General features: G+C 37.6%; 4 protein-coding genes across 5 annotated transcripts; 3 read left to right on the top strand and 1 right to left on the bottom strand.

The window, feature by feature from the left end:
- The first annotated feature begins 4955 nt into the window (after positions 1–4955).
- LOC120544331 (olfactory receptor 1M1-like) lies at positions 4956–5918 on the top strand. Its single transcript, XM_039777979.1, has one exon. It carries the CDS (start codon positions 4956–4958, stop codon positions 5916–5918), a length of 963 nt encoding a protein of 320 aa, XP_039633913.1.
- A 2206-nt stretch (positions 5919–8124) lies between these two features.
- LOC120543551 (cytochrome c oxidase assembly factor 4 homolog, mitochondrial) lies at positions 8125–9749 on the top strand. Of its 2 annotated transcripts, none has more exons than XM_039776652.1 (2): positions 8125–8273; positions 9330–9749. In XM_039776652.1, the coding sequence occupies exon 2, from the start codon at positions 9366–9368 to the stop codon at positions 9615–9617; it is 252 nt and encodes an 83-aa protein (XP_039632586.1). In that variant the 5' UTR covers positions 8125–8273; positions 9330–9365; the 3' UTR covers positions 9618–9749. The 2 variants fall into 2 exon arrangements, with proteins under 2 accessions (XP_039632586.1, XP_039632587.1); XM_039776653.1 differs by having other exon boundaries at positions 8126–8273; positions 9333–9749.
- Positions 9750–12715: 2966 nt separating this feature from the next.
- LOC120544333 (olfactory receptor 2AT4-like) lies at positions 12716–18917 on the top strand. The gene is made up of 3 exons (XM_039777982.1): positions 12716–12781; positions 12954–13944; positions 18882–18917. Exons 2-3 carry the CDS (start codon positions 13009–13011, stop codon positions 18915–18917), a joined length of 972 nt encoding a protein of 323 aa, XP_039633916.1. The 5' UTR covers positions 12716–12781; positions 12954–13008.
- Positions 18918–20608: 1691 nt separating this feature from the next.
- On the bottom strand, positions 20609–21635 carry LOC120543563 (olfactory receptor 1-like). Its single transcript, XM_039776683.1, has one exon. The coding sequence runs from the start codon at positions 21590–21592 to the stop codon at positions 20609–20611; it is 984 nt and encodes a 327-aa protein (XP_039632617.1). The 5' UTR covers positions 21593–21635.
- Between the last annotated feature and the right edge of the window lie 917 nt (positions 21636–22552).

Below are 22552 nucleotides of genomic sequence, written 5' to 3' on the forward strand. Positions count from 1 at the left end.
TACCCTACATAAAAATCACAATAAATTTTCCTCAACGAGGTACATGAATTTTAAATTTGGGGGAAAAGAGAGCACTGGTATCGGATCTACACTTGGTGACAGCAGATGATGGTGACCTAAACTGAAGTACCAAATCAGTACTGGGAGAGAAAAAGTTGGATTAGTTCTTTTCTAATTATTAGCCCTCACAAACTTAGAAACCCACTTGGATTGTTCCTGGTTTTCATAAATGTACATCTACTCTCATGATCACATTAACATCTGGACATGAGGTGAATCCTTAAAGTCACATTTTAAAGATTATTTATTGGGCTTTTCCACGTTTATTTGATAGGACAGATAGGTGAGAAAGGGGAGAAGACATGCAGGAAATTGTCACAGGTCAGATTCAAACCCTGGACCTCTGTGTCAAGGCATAAACCTTTCAGTATATGTGCACCTGCTCTACCCACTGAGCCAAACTGGCCACTGGTGTCCCCTATATCTTTACCATTTTTATACCATATTGCTGTTTAATAACGACATTTCTGAAGCTCATGTGCTATACACCTCACTTTATATACCCAACATTGGATGGTACATTTATTGATTGACTGATTGTGGTTAGCCAGAACGTCATTACTAGCAGCCTTTAATTTATTCAGGTTGTTTAAAAGCATTTAGAATTTTCTGCTGCTGCACACAAGTAACTTTTATGTCTTGTGAGTTGTCAGCCCATTCTTCAATAAATTACGTTCTTTTGGTGATTCTGCAGTACGCTGTTTAGGTCCAATGCTACTGCAGCAAGTTACTGTGAACACAATTTAACAGTTAACACAAGTTAAATGGCACACTTAGAATACTAATTATAAAAAAGCAACTCCAGAAAGGGCTTCAATGGTGTGAAGAGGCGTAGATCGCAGGCCTATCTCTACAGCCCTTCAGAGAAGAGGTCACTATTAGACAATTAGGGATTTATACTTGAACTTTTCAAGAACAATAATGACTCATAATATCAGTGTACACCCATTCCCATTACACTCAAGTTTTAATTGAGAGAGTGCAAAACCTTCTAATGGATACAGCTGAGATTAATTAGGCCTAAGCCTGAACAGTAAAATGTTTGTTTGTTACAGGCAGGGTCATTAGCCAGCATCCTTTGGTAATGACATCACAAATAGGGCTCATTAGCAGGGTTCCCAGGAGTCAAAGAGGCAGGATAGAATCCATTTGTCTAGGGTCACTGTGTCCTGTTTTGTTTGGTGATAAAAGCCCCCTCAGGAAATACTATTCATTGTCAATGTCGTTACACTTTGTTAAGTAATTTATACATTTCAAGTTTATACATTTTTTGAAATGACTATGTTTTTCATTACTAAAAATTGTATACTGTAGTCATTCAATTAGTATTGCATTTTTAATAGTCAGGGTTGAATATGGGAGACCAAAGATGGTTATGAAACAGGTGTATTAGCAAGTAAGTCTACTGTTGTGACAGTAAAATCACAGCTTTGATCATTTTTTTATTACCTAGTTGTGCAATCTATTGTGTTCCAACATTTAGTAATCAAGCCTCAAATTACGTGTAACTGTGTAGTCTAAATAAACTTAAAGTAACTTGTTATTTCAGAAGAGGGGGCCCCATTTTCCCATCCATTTCCCTCCAAATGTGAGACTGTACGCCCTGCTAATAGATGCAGATGAGATTAATTACATTATTTAATTAAAACAGTAAAAGGCCTGCTTGTTACAAGAAGAGTCATTAACCTGCTTTCTCGAATGATGGAATCTCAAACTGAGTTCATTAAAACAACTTTGAAGTGTTAGATGCAGCAAAAAGTCATTTTGTCTGGAGTCATTATGTTTGATGATTGTTTGATGAGTATTGCACCATCAGAGAGGATGATGCTTGAGACTTATTTTGTGTTTCACTCACGTTTACCTCTTTCACATCAATGACCAAAGTTGGACCAGGGTTAATCAACTGGCAATTCAAACCAAGCCGGTCAACAAGGGTTGATCCCTGGTCATGACAATTCAGATACGACTTGGGTCACAACCCGGGGCAATGCATTACAATTATCTTAAGTGATAGAAATACGTGGGGCAGTTTAGACGTCATATTCAGTTCACAGCTAACTTGTCACATACTCCAGTCCAGCTGTACACCACCAGAACTAGTGTTTTGTAGCTATTTCAATTTGTCATTCTACAGTAGAGAGAGAAATAAACCTTATTTTATAATTGTTTCACAGTGATTACATTCTAAAGCACAAATAATAACCATCAAACACTCAACAGATGATTTTGTGGAAACAGTTGCTCTTTTCTCTTCTGCATTTCATTCATTGTAGCAGTAAACAAGGAAGTAGGCTACTCTAGTATGAATTTATGACCATTTTAAGACGAATGGAAAACACTTCTCTTTGATTGATATCATTAAAAGTAAAGTTAGGCGTTGCTGCCAGCTTTCTGACTCATTTAAAAAAAAGACAGAGAGACAAAAGGACAGAGCTTTGTGTCTGTGGCAAAAGAGAGGGAGACAGAGCGGCTGCGCTGTGGACGAGAGAATTAAACAAAACTTATGGGGAATTAATTGAACCACTCCACTCTGCTGTTGTTTAAGCTGCCTGTGAAAACCCAGCGTAAAGCACAGTGAGTGACCAAATATATGTTTGTTTTTTTCAAAGTGTGTGGCGACCTGTGATGACTGTGCTCCTATCCCATTTTCTAACTAATCACAAAATTTGTCCCGCCCTGGTTGTAATCGACCCTGGTCGTTGGGTTTGGGAATAAATCCAATTGCTGTGACTTCACTACGTTTCTCATGAGGTCACTTGTAGCAGTTGCAGAATGGGAAGTAATGAAGAAGAATTGTTGCCCTTGTGAGGTAGGTAGGCAGGTTCAGCTCTGAAGGCTCTGACACACCAACCCTTCGGCCGACCGTCGGCAGAAAAGGCAGTCGGACTGACCTGTCAGCTCCCCAAGGTCAAAAAAGTGCCTCGGAACACACCAAAGTGACACCGACTTGAGCGTACGTTCTGTGCATGCGCAAGACCTAATACGTCTCCATAACAGCAGGCGGCACTAATCTGTATTGTTGCCCAAAAAATTTAAACTGGAAATGACAGAACTTCTCTCTAGACCTAGTAAACACAGAGCATGCTGTTGTCATTGTTTTCATCAGAGAGTGTTGATAGTAGTCAAGAAGGATCGTTGTTGTCATTACTCGCTGAACGGAAGAAAATACGATGGCTAGTAATAAGAAGATACTGGCGTTGTCAGCTACGGTTTTCTTATGCACTTATTCGCTAACCAAGGGCTAGCACTCCACCAATCAGACTGGTCATTGAGTCCAACTGCCCGCTGGCCGATTCAACAAGTCAAATTGGCCAAAATGGATGGCGACGTCTCCTCCGACTGACGACTGCACGGAACACACCGAACAGACTCGAGTCACTGACCTCGCCAGACTGTCCGACGGCCAATAATCGGGTTGGTGTGTCAACGCCTTAGAGGCCCTTGGATTGCCCATCCAATGACTGTGTAGACTCCATAAGGGGCATCTGGAAGGCCAGTGTGCACAGGTTAAGTGGAAATGACATGAGTGTGATTGGATCCACTGGGATCAAGTGGCTAAATTTGGTTAAGTTGAGGTAAGGATCAACCCTTGTAGTGCAGCAGCTGGCCCAAAAATGCTCTGTATTTTGGACTCCTGCCACACTATGGGTCTCTCAAACACATTTTAGCCTATCCAGTAGCCATTAATTTTAGAAACTAACAATGATGTTGTCATCTTTCTAGTCATGATAGATCATTAAGGTCTAGACCAGCACCATTTCTGGTTTACATTAGGACAATTGCAAGACCTGACTGGTCATGAGGTTTCTGACCAGGTTTCATCGATCAGTCAGTTTCTATGTTGGAGTACAGAGAAGTATATAACAAGATGTTATGAGCGGAGTGGTGGGCGTAAGACGGGTTGTAACAAGATTTAGAAATATCTATGTTTGGATTTTGAATATTTATGAGCAAAATACAAAACTTTTTACACATCCTCCCAAAATCATGATGACAGAGAGTTACATCAAGGATAAATCTACCTTTGACTCTTCTGTCTCACTAAAACTGGCCTCCAAGCTAGGACAGTGAAAGCAGGCTTCTGTTTGTGGTCCTGAAAGCATGCAACCAACAATTATATATATATTTGTTTATTAATTCCTTATTAAAAGACCCATTCAAATGAAAATAGATGTGTCACACCCACTCCCAGATCAATTGACACTCTTACACATACACATTATTAGCCTGTCTGATGGAAATAAACGGTTTGTTTAAATAACTGATATTTGTAAAGAGACAAATACAACTGTTCCAAACATTGCTGATGGGGTTTCAGTGTCATAAAGTGTTATTAATTATAATCAGCATGTTTCCTGCTCTTGAGATAAAGATAAATGAGGTGCTAAGAATCACGAAACAATAATAACATGTTTGTTTTGCCTGCAAGATAAGTTAGAAGACATTACAGTACTCTCCACGGGTTAACCTTTAATTTCAGTAAAAGGGCACAGCTCATTATTGTATTGTTGATATATAATTGTTAGTTAGAAGACTATTTGTTATCTCTGGAGATCAACAAATGATGAGTAGGGTATAATTTCCACTGTATACAAGTCAGACATGCAGATATTCAATGGTCACTATTGGAGTCAGCATCATATTGTGTGTTACACATTGTGTAAAACGATCATCAACGAACAGGTGAGCCAAAAGTACACTGTATTCTGTGGCATGGTATATTCATCACTCAGGAGGAAAACATATGGTTTCAATGCCAAATGCATAAGTGTATTTGTGTCCATTTGAAGGAAAAGGATAAGATGCTTTTTTTCACCCTCTTTTTCCAACCAGAGAGCTTTTACGCACTGTGGACTAGACACAGCCCGTTAGCACGCAGCCTGTGGACTTCAACTATGTCTTCTCTCACAACTGTTTCAAATGACTCTGTCATCATTCATCCTCCTGGCTTCTATATCATCGGATTTGAGACATTTCCCTACATCAGTGTCTACATTATCTTTCTCGCGTTTGTCTATGTGGTTACACTAGTGTTCAATATTTTATTGATCTACATAATTGCCTGTGACCACTGCTTACATACTCCAAAATTTCTGGCTGTTGTCAACCTCGCAGTAATTGATATAATGTTAAATACAAGCACTATTCCTAGCATGCTAAAGACATTCCTCTTTATGGACAACTTTGTTCCATTCAATATATGTCTGTTACAAATGTATGTCTACTATGCTACTGCATCTCTGGAGTCATATGCACTTGCTATACTTGCCTATGACAGGTTTATTGCAATATGTTTCCCTCTGCGTCAGAACTTATTCAATACACTGCCGATCATGTCTTGTATTGTAGGCGTGACTTGGGTTTACAGTCTGGGACAACTAGCTTATAGCACGGCGATCATGACTCGTCTGTCTTTTTGCAGTTCTGTGAAAGTGTACAGCTATTTCTGTGACTATGCACCTGTATTTAGACTCGCTTGTAATGATTACACATTGCAGTGGTCGGTAGCTTCAGCTTCTAGTATGGTGAATCTGATGGCCCCGTTTATTTTTATTATTCTGACATATATCAGCATCCTGATTACTGTGTTCAGGATGAAATCAGTAAGCAGTAGGATGAAAGCTCTCGCCACTTGCATTGAGCACATAGTCCTTGTTGCTGTATTCTACATTCCTATGTTCAGCATTTTCTTAATAGGGCTTTATGTGCGAACCATTGACCGAGATCAGCGTGTGCTGAGCCTGTCCCTGTCCTCATGCATCCCACCCTGCATCAATCCTATTGTATATTCTTTAAAAACAAAAGAGATTAAAACCAGAGCCCTGGCCCTGGTCCATAGGCTGAAAACAAGCCCATGACAACTTTCTTTCCTATCCAAAAGCAATCTGTGGAGGGTTTTAACACTCAACAGTCAAGACTGTGGTGTGTGTGTGTGTGTGTGTGTGTGTGCGTGTGCGCGCGCGCGTGTGCGTGTGTGTGTGTGTGTGTGTGAGTGTGTGTGTGAGATAGAGAAAAGGGGTCTTTCTACATATCTGTCATTGTGGAACTGATAAAGCAGGGATGGTACATGTAGATTGTTTCTTAATTTTGTTTTTTATTACATATTCTGCCATTATTTAAACTCTCACCAAATTAAACAAGTGAACAAAATACATTTTGCTGACTTATTTAGACATAAAATATACCTGGCTGTATTTGAATGTAACTGTATGACATTTGTACATTTGACTGCTACCAAATGGCTTTTACTATCGGTTACCTGAAAGATTTGAAAGAAACTCTGAATGGAAGTTAGTGTTTAGTAGGTTAGAGCTTAAAAATGTTATTTGATTAAACAAATAAAAAGGTAGTCTGAGGATACTTGGTAAAAGCAGGTGTAAGTTAAATGAAATGTTTGGGTACATTCAGTGTTTGTGTGAAGTTGTCTCTCCAATTTTAATTGTTTTTATTCCTAATAGGTGCAACTGAGATTAATTAGTCTGATTTATATACTGTACAGTGAAAGGTTTGTTTGTTAGAGTTGAGGTCATTAACCAAATTCTCTGGTGATGGCAACACAAACGGGGCTCATTAGAACTATTTTGTTTTGGCTCTGACTCTGAAACAAGACTGACTAGTAACATCAACAACTTAAAAATTAATTAAAATTGTCTACTTTAGTTTCTTAACCCTCCTGTTGTCCTCGGGTCAAATTTGACCCATTTTCAAAAAATTTCTACATCAGAAATTTGGGTTTCTTTCAACGAAATTTTCACAAAAAAATAGCGTGGATGGTTCCGTACAACGCTCTTCACAAGTTAAATAAATGATCAGTTCACTACTTTCATTGATTGTGGGTGTTTTATTTAATTTTATAGCATGTGAAAAAGAAATGATTAAATAATGTCGAAAAAAGTGACAAAAATGTCAGAAAAAAGCTTCAAAAACTTCAAAAGGCTCAGAAAAAAATGGACATAAAACTTGGAAAAAATGACAAAAACATTGGGGGAAAAGCGACAAAAGTGTTGACAAGACAATTTTCAATTTAGACCCAGAAAAATAAAGAGTTGTGTGGTCGACGGAAGGACAACACAAGGGTTAACAGACCCCTACAAAAGCTACAAACGCTGACTTTTTCCAATCTCTAACTACATTGTTTTGTGAGGTTTTAGTAGACTAAACACATTATCATATGGCGGGCATGGACGTAAACCCTGGTCTTCATGTGTCAAACTCCTGTATGATTTCAGTAATTTCATTGTTTTTAATCAAATGGTTGAAATGTTTAAAATAAAAACAAATAAGTCTACAACTGCAACTGTCTCTCTTTTTTTCCCTTTTGAAGTTTTAATGGCTCAGTTTACTCTGTAAGGGAACCCAATCAAACAAGATGCTTGCTTAAATTATTCCCCATTTAAAAATAGTTAGGGCTATGTTGTCACATTTTTCTTTAAGGTTTCAATCAATATCCCACTTCTAAGCAAGACCCATCAGTCACATCATAGCCTATTGGTCTTCATGTTATCTGAGATAGGCCTACCCACAATGTTTTTTTGGTTAGTTTCTAATTATTAAACAACTCAAAACATTATAAAATAGGCTATCAAATAATGTTTTAATGAGTAGGCCCACCTAAATACACAACATTTGTAACAGGCTTTAAGCATTTATAGTCAGGCTAGATGAACTAAGCCTACAGGCACATTATACATGTATGCATAGAACAGAATAGGCCTTCAACATAATAAGCTCTCAATAAGTGAGAGGACATGGTGAGGCGGCCTGCGTTATTAGCATAGGTTATTATGGATCACACGTAACTTCTAAGAAAGTCCCGCCCTACGAAGCAGCTCGATTGGTTGGGGTTAGGCATTGATGGCCTGTCTGTAGTGGCTTTAATGTGTATCTACACAGCATTTGCGCCATTTAATAATTGCACTATGAACAATATGTTCATTCATATATCCGTTTATAGGTAAACTTCAATTTAATCACCAAATTACTTCATTGTTAGTTTTTTTTCTCGGTATGAAGCGTTTTCTCGGTATGAAGCGGAACTCATGTATGCATCAACGGTACTATTTTACGGTTACACTTTCGTCCTCCGCTCAAATGCGTCTTCCACGGTAAACAACAGCGTTGAGGTTGAATCCAATGTTTGGTCCATATGCAGGGTTATGGAAACTTAATTTCCGTGTCTCGACGGACAGACCCACCCAAAAGAAAATAAACAGGTAAAAACAAGAGAGGGTTATGTGGAAATTTGTGTTAGCTAGCTCCGTTCTCGATCATGTTAGCAAACGTTAACCGATGTGACATTAGGTAACGTCAACGTTATGCTGGTGTTAATGTTAGTCCAGCTAACGTTAAATGACCACGGTAGTTTGACACCGACGAGTATTTTCAAGTTGTAGAAGTATTCTCATCTTTACTGTACTTAAGTAAATTTAGCAAGTGCAACCATTTAAAAATAATTAATTACAAGTAAAAGTCCTGGTTTCAAAATTACACTCAAGTAAAAGTAGCTACGTTACAGACAGAGGTAAACATCTACTTTACTTTACTATCAAATTACTCACTGTGCAAAATGCCCCCTTTCAGAGTGCTATGTATTGGGTTAGTATTATGTATTGGGTTAGTATTGCATAATGCATTAACATGTAGCTAACGTTAAAAACTTGCATGTAGCAACTGGTCGCGGTGGAGCTCATTTCAAATGTTCACGTCATCGTCATATGTTCTGTATGTCTAAATCTGCAAAGGAACTTTGAGTCTGTGGAGTGAAAGTGTGAAGTTGCATAAAATGGAAATACTCAAGTTAGGTACAAGTACCTCAACATTTATATTTACATATACAGTAACGTTACACTACTTGAGTGCACTACTTGAGTGTACTCAAGTGTACTTACTTTACTACTGTTGCATAAAGATGTGTTACATTGCACAAATTATATCATTGTTGATCAAGAACAATAAAAGCCTCACAAAAGCCTTGTCTGATATATAGATGCAAAGTGCATTATGATGCAGGGTAGATTTCCAACACACTCAACCAATCATAAAGATTCAAAAGATGAGAAATTATTATTAATACTGAAATGTAATAGAACATTACTGATAAAATGGAGCAGTACCTTATTAAGTGTTTAAATAGGCCCTCTCAAAATTACTATTAAAATTATATCAAAATTATATTTCACTGTAAATAGGCCTGAAAACAGATGTATGCTGAAGGAACAACTGGAATGTATTATCACCTGTTTATTAATAGCATCCTGTGTTGTTCTCAGCAGACCCCCTGGGTCAGCACTGTGCATTGAAACAGGATGGCGTCCTCTTCACCCCATGACCGCAGCCGTAAAGACGATGATGATGATGACCCTGTTGAACGGATGATATCCCGCACTGGCTGTGCTGAGCTACACTATGCTGTGCAGGAGTGCATGGCTGAACACCAGGACTGGCGTGTGTGCCAGAGCCAGGTCCAGACTTTCAAAGACTGCATGATGAATTTCCAAATTGCCCGGAAAGAACAGCTCATGAAGCAGCTAACCTCCACTGAGTCTGCGCCCAGCTGAACTCCCAACACCACACACACAAACAAACACACACACACTGGCTGGGATGTGTTGACAACATGTGCTTGAGGTGGAAAGACTGTACCTAATTTAATTGTTGTTAATGAAAATAAAGCTACAAAAAAATCTGGATTTTCAAGTGTTTGTGGTGGAGAGCCTAACCGAGAAAAGCTCAATATTGGTTTATATGTTGGCTGATAAGTAACAGAACAGCCAAAGACATGTTTGAAGTCATTTAGAAACCATGCCCTACTGTTGCGCGTTTGGCTGCAATGAAAGACAGGGAAGTGGCAAAAGATTTCACAAGTCCCCCCGTGAACCAAAAAGGCGAAAAGTGACTACTCATTATTGTGTGAGGTAAATGTCAATTTATCTCTTTGACTTATGATAACAAATTACATAGGACAAATATAGTAATGCCATCGTTAATGTGTACCATGCTGTCAAAAAAGTTCTAACACTGCTTAAGAAACGAATGAAGTCTGAAGTTAGCCAAGCCTTATGCTAGCGTTTTTTCGCTAGCACTCCATGTACCTAAATGCTTAGAAATGCTTGTGATATCTTGATAGCTTGTAGAAATCTTGCCATAGTCATGACTTGAATTTAAGCTAGTTTGACTTTAATTGTCATCTGTAACTCAGATGTAATATACTGTGACCATGCAGGCATGTCATTTATGTTGATTTAGATCACCAAATATTATTAATATATAACTTTGCCTCGGTTACTACTAAGTTATTATTGCTAGCGTGATAACGTTATGTTCCTGTCCTACCGCGATTTACACCTGACCAAAACACACTTTTTACCCGTATGCTGTCGGTCGCATTATCATTGTCTTATCGTGTATTTTGACAAAAGACTGAGTAACTTTGTTAAGAGTTCAGTTGCTAGTCAGGACTCAGGAGACTGAAGAGAAAAAGAAAGGTAAACACTGGTCAGAGACTTAATAGGCAACATGGTCACTCAATACAATGGGCATTTTTTAGAGGCCCATTTACGATATAGAAGGTAAATATACACTGGAATATTTCCGTAAGGGCCTTTTACATATTGACAAACATTGATAATAACATGTATATGCCTGTTTATGGCTCAAGATAGCATATTCGACCCATAGGGTTACACTGTAGAGTAATCTGATGATAGTATCCAATATGGTGCCCATGATTTGGGTTGGCCAAAGTGCGTAGTTTCTGTCGCCCCCATGAGGAATTCTAAGTAATGACAATAACACTGTCGGCGCGTCCACATCATGCAGCCTTCTGGGATCGCGCAAGCGCCCCCACCCGTCCTCCACACAGTTGCAAATAGCCAAGAAGGACACGGAGGATTAAAAAAACACGATGGACTCTTCAACGCTTTCATTTTCTCAAAGGCGGAGCAGGATACCCAGGGCTCGGTTTACATCTATCGCCATTTCTAGCCACTGGGGGAACTCATATTAATGTTAAAAAACCTCATAAAGTGAAATGTTCATGCCATGGGACCTTTAATATCAAAAAGTTATGCACTTAAGCTTTAAGGTAGATACAAATTGCTTATACTATTGAATGAAACATTTACTGACTCAATTCCAGTATAAGTATAGGCTTAGTGACTGGGTGGACCAGGTTTAAAAAATCTATCACACCAAAAACTCAACAGCTAAAAATACTGTCCGAGCAACACTGTGAGGGGTCTGTGAGCTACAATGCAATAAATCAAAGCTTTACCATAAACAACATAAGCTAGGGACTTCAAAGCGCAGCAAGTATTTTTGTTTCAGTAAACATTTTACTTGTGAGAAAGGGGACACCACAACAACAATGGTAACCTACATTAAAATTGTGAATGGAAGTCAGTGATGTTTACAATTACAAACTTTGGAACAAAAAATAAATGTAGTCAGTATGATAAGGATGTTGAGCTTAGACTTGTCACCTAATTAAACAAAAGGAGGACATAGGACAGTTGGTGGAGTGTTGAGTCAGACTGGCCTTTGGCAGGTTAGAAAGTTTGCTTTGAAGTTTTGATGATTACAATTGTTAATAGGTGTATAAGAGATTAATTAGTCTTAAATTGAAACAGTTAAAGGGTTGTTTGTTACCGCAAACGTCATTAACCAGCATACTCTGGGGATGTCATCATAAACTGGGCCGATTAAAACTACTTTGTTTTGGCTCACCATGGCCTGTTTAATGATGAATGTACCCTCGTGGGAATATTTTGCAACATACAAGTCATTACATGTGTGTCACTGTGTATTCACTTTGTACAAACATTGATCACAAAATGTCTTGTAAGTTCCTACACTTGTATTGAGCGTATCATGAAAGTGTTACAAGTGTGTGTATATATATATATATATATGTATACATACACACACATATACACACACACACTGTATATATATATATATATATATATATATATATATATATATTTTATAGATCTTCGTCAGTACGGATATGACATGCCATAATGATTTCCTAACCCTAACCCAGCTATCCACTAAAACCATGGCCTGTTTAACGGTAAATGTACCTTTATGGAACACTATGCTGTTTACTCACTTTGTACAAACACTCTTCCCAAAACCTTTTGTAAGTTCTTATATTTTGTAAGTTCTTATATTTTGTAAGTTCTTATACTTTTATATATTCTGTCACAAGAGGTCACTGAAGTCATTGTGATCAGGGTGGCACAATAGTGCTATTTGACTGGACTCTGATTTATGCAGCAGTTTGTACGAAGAAAGTTATAAAGTTGTCATATTTATGAAAATTAAAGTATTGCAGCGCAGTGTTACTGCAACATCATGTCCATGATCCAAAACTCATGTGGGCAACTGACCTACTTTAATTTATTTTGGGACACATCGTATCAGCTTTTTTAAAAGGAGTGTTGTAAGAGGCTCAAACTCATCATCACCCAAAACAATAATCAGATGTTTGTTTTGAGCATAATAAGTTTAATCATAGTAAGCGACAATCCTGCTATTTATGGATCAAATCAAGGTTATTAATAGGCTATTGTTACATGACATCCTCAGTAACAGCTGTGAGTTTTATCTCAAGGGATCAATGAGGAAAGTATATCTTCCACTGTCCACACAAGTCAGACTGCTTTTGGATGCAGCATCAAATAGAGCTGCTGCTAAACAATCATTTAGAGAATATCTGGTAAGCCACATTCACAGATTTTTTAGCATATGTATCTTACTGAAAATATGTGTTATACTGTATACCACTATGTTTAAATGTGCTTATTGAACTGGCATGTAAATTATACATGTGGTTTATAGTCTCTTTAGAAGTATAATGTACAATATGACATGATTTCTCTATTCTTTAGACTGGAAAGTTTTTAAGCAGTGGTCGTCCTCCAACGCAGCCTGTGGACTTCAACTATGTCTTCTCTCAGGACTGTTTTAAATGACTCTCTCATTATTCATCCTCCAGGCTTCTATATCATCGGATTTGAGACATTTCCCTTCATCAGTGTCTACTTCATCTTTCTAGCATTTGTTTATGCGGTTACAGTGCTGTTCAATAGTTTGGTGATCTATGTAATTGCCTTTAATCATTGTTTACACACTCCAAAATTTCTGGCTGTGGTTAACCTGGCAGTAGTTGATGTAATCCTAAACACGTGCACTATTCCCAGCATGCTAAAGATATTCCTCGTTAAGGATAACTTTATTCCGTTCAACCTCTGTCTGTTACAAATGTTTGTCTACTATGCTATAATATCTCTGGAGTCATGTGCACTCGCTATACTTGCCTACGACAGGTTGATTGCAATATGTTTCCCTCTGCGTCACAACTCGATCAACACATTGCGGAGCATGTCTTGTATTGTCGGCCTGACTTGGTCTTTTGCTCTGGGAGTAACCACATTTTCAACATCTATAATGACTCAACTGTCTTTTTGCAATTCTGTCAGAGTGTTCAGCTATTTCTGTGACTATGCACCTGTGTTTAGACTCGCCTGTAATGATTACACAATGCACTGGTCTGCAGCTTCTTTTCTCACTGTTTTGCTCCTTGGAGGACCCTTTACTTTTATTCTTCTGTCTTATGTCAGCATCCTGGTGACCGTGTTTAGGATGAAATCTTTAGACAGTCGGGTGAAAGCTTTGGCCACTTGTGTTGAGCATATCATCCTGGTTGCTGTATTTTACATTCCTCTCTTTACCATTTTTACTGTCGGATTTTATCTGGGTCGGATTGACCCAGACCAGCGGGTGCTGAGCCTGTCGCTGGCCTCTTGCATCCCACCCTGCATCAATCCTATTGTATATTCTTTGAAAACCAAAGATATCAAAATCAGAGCCCTTGCACTGGTAAGAAAAATATGATTAGACTTTGAGGGTAGTTTGTGTAGAAGGTTAAAAAGTCAAGAGCCGGGACTCTTTCTCAAAAAAACCTGATTTTGCAGAAGAAAAAAAATACTTTGGAAAACCAGAGTGCCGGAACTGATTTCAACTCATTTCAAAATGTAATATATTGTTGACTGTAAAAAGAGCTTCCCCAGTATGCCAAACCTAAATTATATATATTAATTACTACTTCACATGTTTTTGTCTTGCCTTTTGAAGACTGAATGCATCAATTGTCTGCAAAGTTAAGGCCTGTGTGCTCTATTTCTTTTAAAAAGATTAAATTCCTGCCTCATCATCCTTAAATGGCTGCAGCAAATCAGTTTCAACTCTACTTTTTGAGAGACTAATAAAACAAGATGTTCAAAAAGAAAAATAATTAAAAGCATCTCTCATTTGAAAGGAGTGGGAGATAGCCAAGCTAAAACTAGAGATGTTCTGATACCGATACCAGTATCGGTATCGGCTCCGATACTGCCTAAAACGCTGGTATCGGTATCGGGAAGTACTGGAGTTTATGCACCGATCCGATACCACGTAATGAAGCCCTAAAGAAAATCTACGTTAAAGTAGTTTATTTATGTTCTTTTTCATTATAACTATAAAAGAAAGTTCTGGGGCATTCCTTGTTTGCGTTTGTTCATGTTTCACAAAGAGTTTAACCTGAGCCAGACCGACAACAAAGAAAGAAATCATATCACATCCATACAGAGATAGTAGTATACAGATGTTAAAACATAATGAAATATATGACACGCTGGTATCGGATCGGTACTCGGTATCGGCCGATACGCAAGTTCAGGTATCGGAATCGGTATCGGGAAGCAAAAAAGTGGTATCGGACCATCTCTAGCTAAAACTACTGGCTTTTTCTCTTGTAGCCCTTTCAATGACATTCAATGAAAACAGCTTCACAAAAACAATATGTATGCATTCATAATTTAGAAATAATATTAGCAGCTAACATTTCATTAATTTTCTAAGCTTATATGTGTCCGTCCAGACAATCAGTCATCAACAATAGAGCACTAAACAGGAGTTTACCAGTTAAATAAAATCTCCACAAAACCGTGTTCCGCAATGGAAATGCAATCATTGACACATGATAGGGTGGTTATTGAAGCAATTTACCACTTGAGTTTTTTTTTAAATATATATATATTAATCAAATCACAAAATTCACACTCATATTGGTCATTAGATTATCTCAGATAACACATTCTCTCTAGTTTTGACAATATACTGTACTGTATATGTTAACCCCAAGCATTATAACATTTAAATGAATATGGTATTTAAATAAACATAATGTCCTATGTACTTGAAGATAGGGACATTTTCACAACATGCCTATAGTAAAGGGAGAATAGCCTTGTGTGTTTACTGTATATCTTTGAGAATAGTGTGGCACCATGTACTACAGTAGATAACTCTTACACATCTTGTAAACATTGATATTAAATAGATTGATGATATCTTATTTAGCCTGTACTCTCATACAATTAAGATATAGTATAACAACACATTACACTGTACTTTAAGCAAATGGAGGACATAGACTAGAGAATGGTAATATGATGAGTGCCTGCCCTCTAATGGGTTTTTGTGTACAGTGCAAGCTGTACCATTTATGACACTCAGTTATTATTCTGTGACAGCACTATGGTCTACTATGGTTGTTCCTAAAACTGTATTATCACTTGTTTATTGTGCTCAGTTCAAGAGGACATGCTTACTTGTGAATTTCAATCAGTTTGATTAACAAAACAAGATGTTAACTTTTTTGGGGAAAATAAATAAAATCATCTCTCATTTGAAAGGAGTGGGAGATAGCCAAGCTAAAACTACTGGCTTTTCTCTTGTGGCCCTTTCAATGACGGTGCACTTTCAATGAAAACAGCTTCACAAAAACAATATGTATGCACACCACCTATTTTCCTGAAGTTTGAATTGTTTTTAAACTTACAGTAATTGCAACTGAGATTAATTAGGATGACTTTTAAATAGTAAAAGGTTTGGTTGTTAAGGGTGCAGTAGGTGAGACTTATAAAACTAACTTTGTCATATTTGCTGAAACAGACCCTATGTTCTAGTAGAACTACATGAATCAGGTAATTAAACCTACAGCGTGTAGTGCGATTTGCAAAAATCCACCGCTCCCTGTTCAGATGCACCAATCAGGGCCAGGGGGGGGTGTCTAACTGCGTGTCAATCACTGCTCATGCACACATTCATTCTCACTTGTGGGGGGAGGGGCTTAGGAGACCGTTTTGGGCTTTATCAGAAAGGGGGGAGGGACTGAGAAGTTGTCGACAAATGTTTTGGCTAAGTCCTGGATCTTCGCAATCCTACCTACGGCCCCTTTAAAGTCAAAGTCATTAACCACCCCCAGTGTGGGTCAATGTTTCATTTAAACCAGGCAACCTGGATGCAGGATTCCAGATACAGGCAAAGAAAGGAATAAGTAAAGTAGGTGACCTCTTTAAAGAAGGGATTCTAATGACCATTGAAGAAATCTCTCTAACATATGACATTCCAAGGAATTTTTTTTTTTAAATATCTCCAAGTGAGGAACTTCATTTCTTCTATGCAAAACCAATTAGTTGGGACCTTAGATGAAGTTATAACAAACAACTGCAATGAGAGGTGTTTGATTTTATTAATATATAACTGGCTTGCATCTGACTCTAAAGAAACATCGATAACCAGACTGGAAACATGGAGGACGGACTTAAAAGAGGACATTTCAGAAAACGATTGGAAAGAAAAACCTGTGACGCATCTCAGAAACAAAGATTTAAAGCTACTCCAATATAATTGGCTGATGCAGACATACATTTAATCCTGTCCAATTAAATAATACAAAAGTAATATACCTGACCTTTGTTTTAAATGCAATTAGTCTAAAGGAACTTGGGGAGTGTGACAAAATTAAAACATTCTTTAGGGAAGGTGATCATTAAAACTCATCTTGTCTGAACATTCCACTTGACCCTAAGGTGATATTGCTGCACCTGTATCCAACAAATCTAAATCTGAAACCCCAACAATATAAATGTATTGATTTCGCTATACTACAGGCAAAAAGGACTATAGCTCTCATATGGAAGAAAAAGGAAGCACCTACTGTTGGTGCTTGGATCAAGAATATGGCACAATGTATGTCCATGGAGAGATTAACATACTGTATATATTTAAAAAAATAAAAATAAAAAATAAAAATTGGGGGTGTATGAGGAAATCTGGAAGCCATTTAACCAATTTGTGAAGGGGGGGAGACACGGGAGCTTCTACAGAGGGAATATGCAGGACAGGATACCTAGGTTCAGGCAGGTGATGAACCCCAGAAGGGGAAAGGAATGAGGCATGTCTTGGAGGGTGATAACAAACATGCAACTCTTATTTGTTTTTGTATTTATGCATATCATGACTTTGCTAGAGGTACCATTGTTCTGTACATGTGATACTGTCATGTAATTTTATTTCTTTTCTTTTTTTTTTTTAGCTCTTATAGTATAACAGATGTTAGGAGAGAAACTTTGGTGTGGGTTGGGTCATGTAAGTAGACTTACTTGTACAGTAAGTAAACACAAATTCAATCAATAAAGACATTGTTAAAAAAATAAAAAGTCATTAACCACCACTCTGGTGATAGCATCACAAATGGACCCACTAGAATAATTTTTCTGTGACAGCACTATATGGTCTACTATGGTTTTTCCTAAAACATTATCATTTGTTTATTGTGCTTATCACAATCATCTTGATCTTGACACTAGCCATTCTACAGCCCTTTTAATACAGAACATTTCTGATGTTTAGCTCGTTAGCTTTTAAAGTAGTCACTCAAATTTGAATATATAAATTATTACTAGTTAGCTATGTAGCTGTTGATGCTAAAATACTGACATAGTAGACACGGCAAGCCATCCTGCCTCTGTTATGGTTTTTATATTTCAACTGTAAGGAATCCAGTAAAATACAAGTGCAAACCACTAGATGGTGCAAGCCTACTAGAATTGTAGACTCCATGTTTTATCTTCAGCCTGTAGGTCTTCATTTCCTTTTTTGTTAAGACTGTTTACATCATATCAACTTATCAGTCATTATTTTACCAAGCTTTAACTTTGCAAAAACTCTGCACATATGTAAGTGGTTACATTTTCCGACCCTCTGCATGGATTTGAACGGAAGTGAATGTAAGACAAAAGTGTAGTGTGACTGCCGCCTTAAAAACAGTTGCACTTTTTGCCTCCACAGAGCAATATTAGCAAAGACTATTCAAAGTAAATATAGGATCATGTGTAGGGAAATTAAAGTGCCAAGCTGTAAAATAAAGAAACATATCAGATAGTATGGGTTACAGTTTTTTTCGATTGCTAAACGACAGTGGGCACAACTGGAGTCACATGTGCAAAACTAAGTCCAGTCTGCACAGCAGCAGTTCATGTGGACCAAACTCTAGTTAATTTTTCATTGCTTGAACACAGTTTTCAAAACTCTACACACTTATCCCATGACTTTAACCACAATGTGCACAACACTGTAGATTTACAGCACTTTGTTCAAATGCTAACACACTGCTGCCAAAACTGTTAACCACACATTCAAAACAGAATAGAGTTCAGTCTGGTGCCTATCAAACACTGCTGATTGGAATTTTAGCTGAAAGCCTAAGCAGGTGTCTTGTTTTAGACTAGTTAGGGAACATATATGGTATTTATATAGAGAAAGCTCAGAAAGCCTTTTTTTGTATACAAACACCAAATAAGAATGAAACAATTATACACTGTACCGTTTGAGAGAAACAGGTATAAGATATTGATATGATTAAAAAAATAATAATAAAAAAGAAGCATAATCAATGAGCCAACAGTAACCAGTAAATAAATCCAATACAGGTTAAACAAAACAAGATAAAAAGGTGTATACATTAACTGGTCTTAACTATTATACCATCATCACCTACATTTTTTAGGAGAACCATCACAGTGAGGGCATGGCCAATCAAACAAAGGAAAAGAAAAAACAAGATTATTGCTATTGTAAGATTTGATCATTTCCAGATGTTAGGGGATACTTTATCATAATAACAAGTAGGGGTGACCCAGAATAGTTCAATACTCGATGCTTTGATCGAAGGAGTCTGATTCGACTGCCAGTCTCACAGTCGAATCTTCTCAGAGGCGTAAAGCCCCAGTCCAGACCAAAGATTCGTGGTGAGACGAGTTGAAACTTGCAGCTACTTGCAACGTGCCGGTCTGTAACGCTCCGAAACCTTCCAGTTCACACCAATGCGACGAGACGATGCAGTGTATCATTTTCATAGCAACGACTCTTTGTACTTCCTTTCTAACTTCCGACTTGCAGGCTTTTTTTGTAGCTGTATATCATCTGTTGCGTCTAAATATGAATGTGGATAATGTTAGTGATAGTGAGATGCTTGCTACAGCTGCTTTTCTAGTGGAGCTAAAATGGCAAAAACAACGTTTTATTTCTCTGATGCCCTGATTTGTTCTAAGGATGCTCGCTCTCTTCAGACACTCTCTAGCTAGTCTCGCATTGCCAGACCTTCCTATACAGTGCTGCGGAGGAGGGTCTGGCTAGTCCACACAGCTTTCCAGGCCGAAAAGACATCTGGCAGAATTTCCAGCGGCACCAGAGCAATCCCAGAGGTGTAACTTTGTGGATATAAACTACTCTCTAGCTCGCTCAACCACATACCGTGCTCGCGGCACTCGTTGAGTTCTGACAGCTGCAACTTTTCCCTGCAACGTTCTAAAACAGTTTTGTCTCATCGCAAATCTTTGGTCTGACTTTGAATTGGGCTTTATGAAACGACGTACATACCATTTTGGCTATATGGGGGTGCTCAATGTAAGATTTTACATAGAACTACTTGTTTTCCTTTTTTCTCCCAATAAGTTAATATGATATAAATATCAACAGATTGCCCCCATGGCCCCCCACCCACATGATTCGAAAATCAGTCGACTATAGTCAAGACTTAACAATTCTGATTCGACTATGAAAATTATTAGTCGGCGACACCCCTAATAACAAATGACAAAAACTCTTTGGTCACAATAAATAGTTTATTCACTGATTTTAGATGTTCATAACTATATTATAGTATATATAATTTGTATATGTTTAGATTTTTTGCAATGGCATAATTACACAAAACCTTTTGTTATTTCACAAAATGTAAGCTGGGTTGGCTGTTGTAGACAACAGTATTGGCTACATTTTCAGTTGAATTTCACAATTAAAATTGTAATGCACACACCACACAAATTCTTTCAGAAAATAAGTTCTCCCTTTAAATATTTCATGTTAGATCCAACTCAACACGAAAGCAGTAGAAAAATGTAATTCATATGCTCATTATGATGTTCTAAAAAATATCATTCATTTGGCATGTTGGGCTTCTACTAAACCTTTGGGGAGGAAAATTATAGTTTACATTGTTTGATTTTATTACTTTTTGTTACAAAAGATCTATTTGATTTATAGATTTGTAGATTTATACATAACACAATGTAACAAACATTTGTGTGATGTTAGAAAGGATCATTTACAGGAAAAGAAAACACCAAAATACATGGTATATAGCATAGACAAATGGTCACATTATGGTTAATTTTTGTGTTGTTATTTTGGATTTCCCCCTGATTTTTAATAACCTTTTCACAGACTCTTTGATTTCTTGTGTCTGCAGAACATAAATGATTGGGTTCAACATGGGAGGAAAGACGGAGGTCAGAGACAAGTTTATGATCCTGGCATTTGGATGTATTTTTTCCATCAGGGTAAATGTGATTAACAGTGGAATGAAATATATTGCTACCAATGAGAGATGAGCTATGCACGTTTTAAAGGCCTTGAGTCCTTGTTGTACTGTGGCCACTTTAGCCAAAGTATAGACAATATATAGGTAACTTAACAGGATAAAAATGAATGGAAGCCAAAAAATAAGAACAGGATACAAACAGCCAATGATATAATTGGGGAAATGGTCATTGCATGCAAGCCTGTATATCTGGCCATGGTCACAGAAATAGCTGTTAATAACGACAGATTTACAGAAGGAAAGTCTTGTAAGAAGGCCAACTGCAATGAGTACAGCAATTATAACAAAGACCCAGAATGAGGCAATCAACGACAGCATAAACCTGTGGGTCACCTTCACTTGATAGTGCAGTGGGAAGATGATAGCTATCAGTCTGTCACAGGAGAGTGCAACCAGATTAAATGACTGCATAGAAAGGCAGGTGTAGCAGAAAAAAAGGAATGTCAAACAGTCGTTGTAGGGGATGTAGGGATGGTTCAACAGAAAGATGTCAAGAAGCTTCGGCACCAAAGCAGAGTTACCAAACAGGTCCACAAATGCCAAATTAAAAACTGCAACATATTTTGGAGTTCTCAGATTATGATCCAAGTATATTACGGCCATTACAACTGTGTTTCCCAACACTGAGACAATAAAAACAAAAAACAGAAAGACATAGTAATGGTTAATATTTGGGAAGCCAGATAAACCAGTTATTATGAAATATGCAGGATGCACAAAAGTGGTGTTTTTCTCAAGAGCTGAGTTGAATAACTCCATTAAAAAAAGAAAAATCCACACCGCAGTGATTTATGTAGAGAAGTGTCCTTTTCTGTGCTTCAGCATCCGCACTGTGCTGTTTTATGTATGAGCTGCTCTCTCTCTCTCTCTCTCTCTCTCTCTCTCTCTCTCTCTCTCTCTCTCTTTCTGGTGACAGAACTCTGTCAAGCTTTACCTGTTTTGACTAAGAGAAGCAGTCTTCTGCCTTTCTGTCAAATAAGATCAATGTCTATTCCCGTGTCTTTTGTATGAGATCATCAGACAAACCCATTTCAATTAATCTTACTGACTCACATTTACTTAGCACAAATCTGTAGATCATCTACAGTATAACATATTTTATCTTTAACATAGTATTTCAGTGACCTTTCAATTACTTTTTTGTTTGAAGTGACTTTAATCAATATATTTACAACAATAATGTATCAAATGACATTGTGAAAGGAGCCGCTTATAGTGATGAACATAAAGAAAATGATCACCTGAATCTACAACTCTACTCAGCTTTACGGAACTTTATAATGGGTTTCAACTTTACTGTTTTGGTTCACTTTCCCGGCTTTCAAAGCATCGTTTTTGGCCGCAGCAGGCAACTGTTTTCATTCAAACTGGTTTAAAACCCCACTGTAGTCTCGCATTGCCAGAGCTGTCTCCACAGCTCTGTGGAGTAAGGTATGGCTCTACCATGCATACATTCCAGGATAGGAGAAAAAACGCTCTGGGTTGTTTGCATTTCTTTAAACCAATGACAATCGTCTTGGGTGGCGCTAAGCTCCAGACACAGCGATGCTGGCTCTGCAAAATGGTGGAACATTTTTTGGTGGAACATTTCCCAGATGTTTAATCGGAAGTTATAAAACTAGTCGACTCTAAAAGTAAGAAAACACGCACTGAAAACCGTCAAAACTGAGCACAATTTAATATATAAGGTTAAAACTTGTATGCTTTTACACTCCATTA

This window comes from Perca fluviatilis, chromosome 16 (assembly GCF_010015445.1).
Source record: "Perca fluviatilis chromosome 16, GENO_Pfluv_1.0, whole genome shotgun sequence".
Lineage (NCBI taxonomy): Eukaryota > Metazoa > Chordata > Actinopteri > Perciformes > Percidae > Perca > Perca fluviatilis.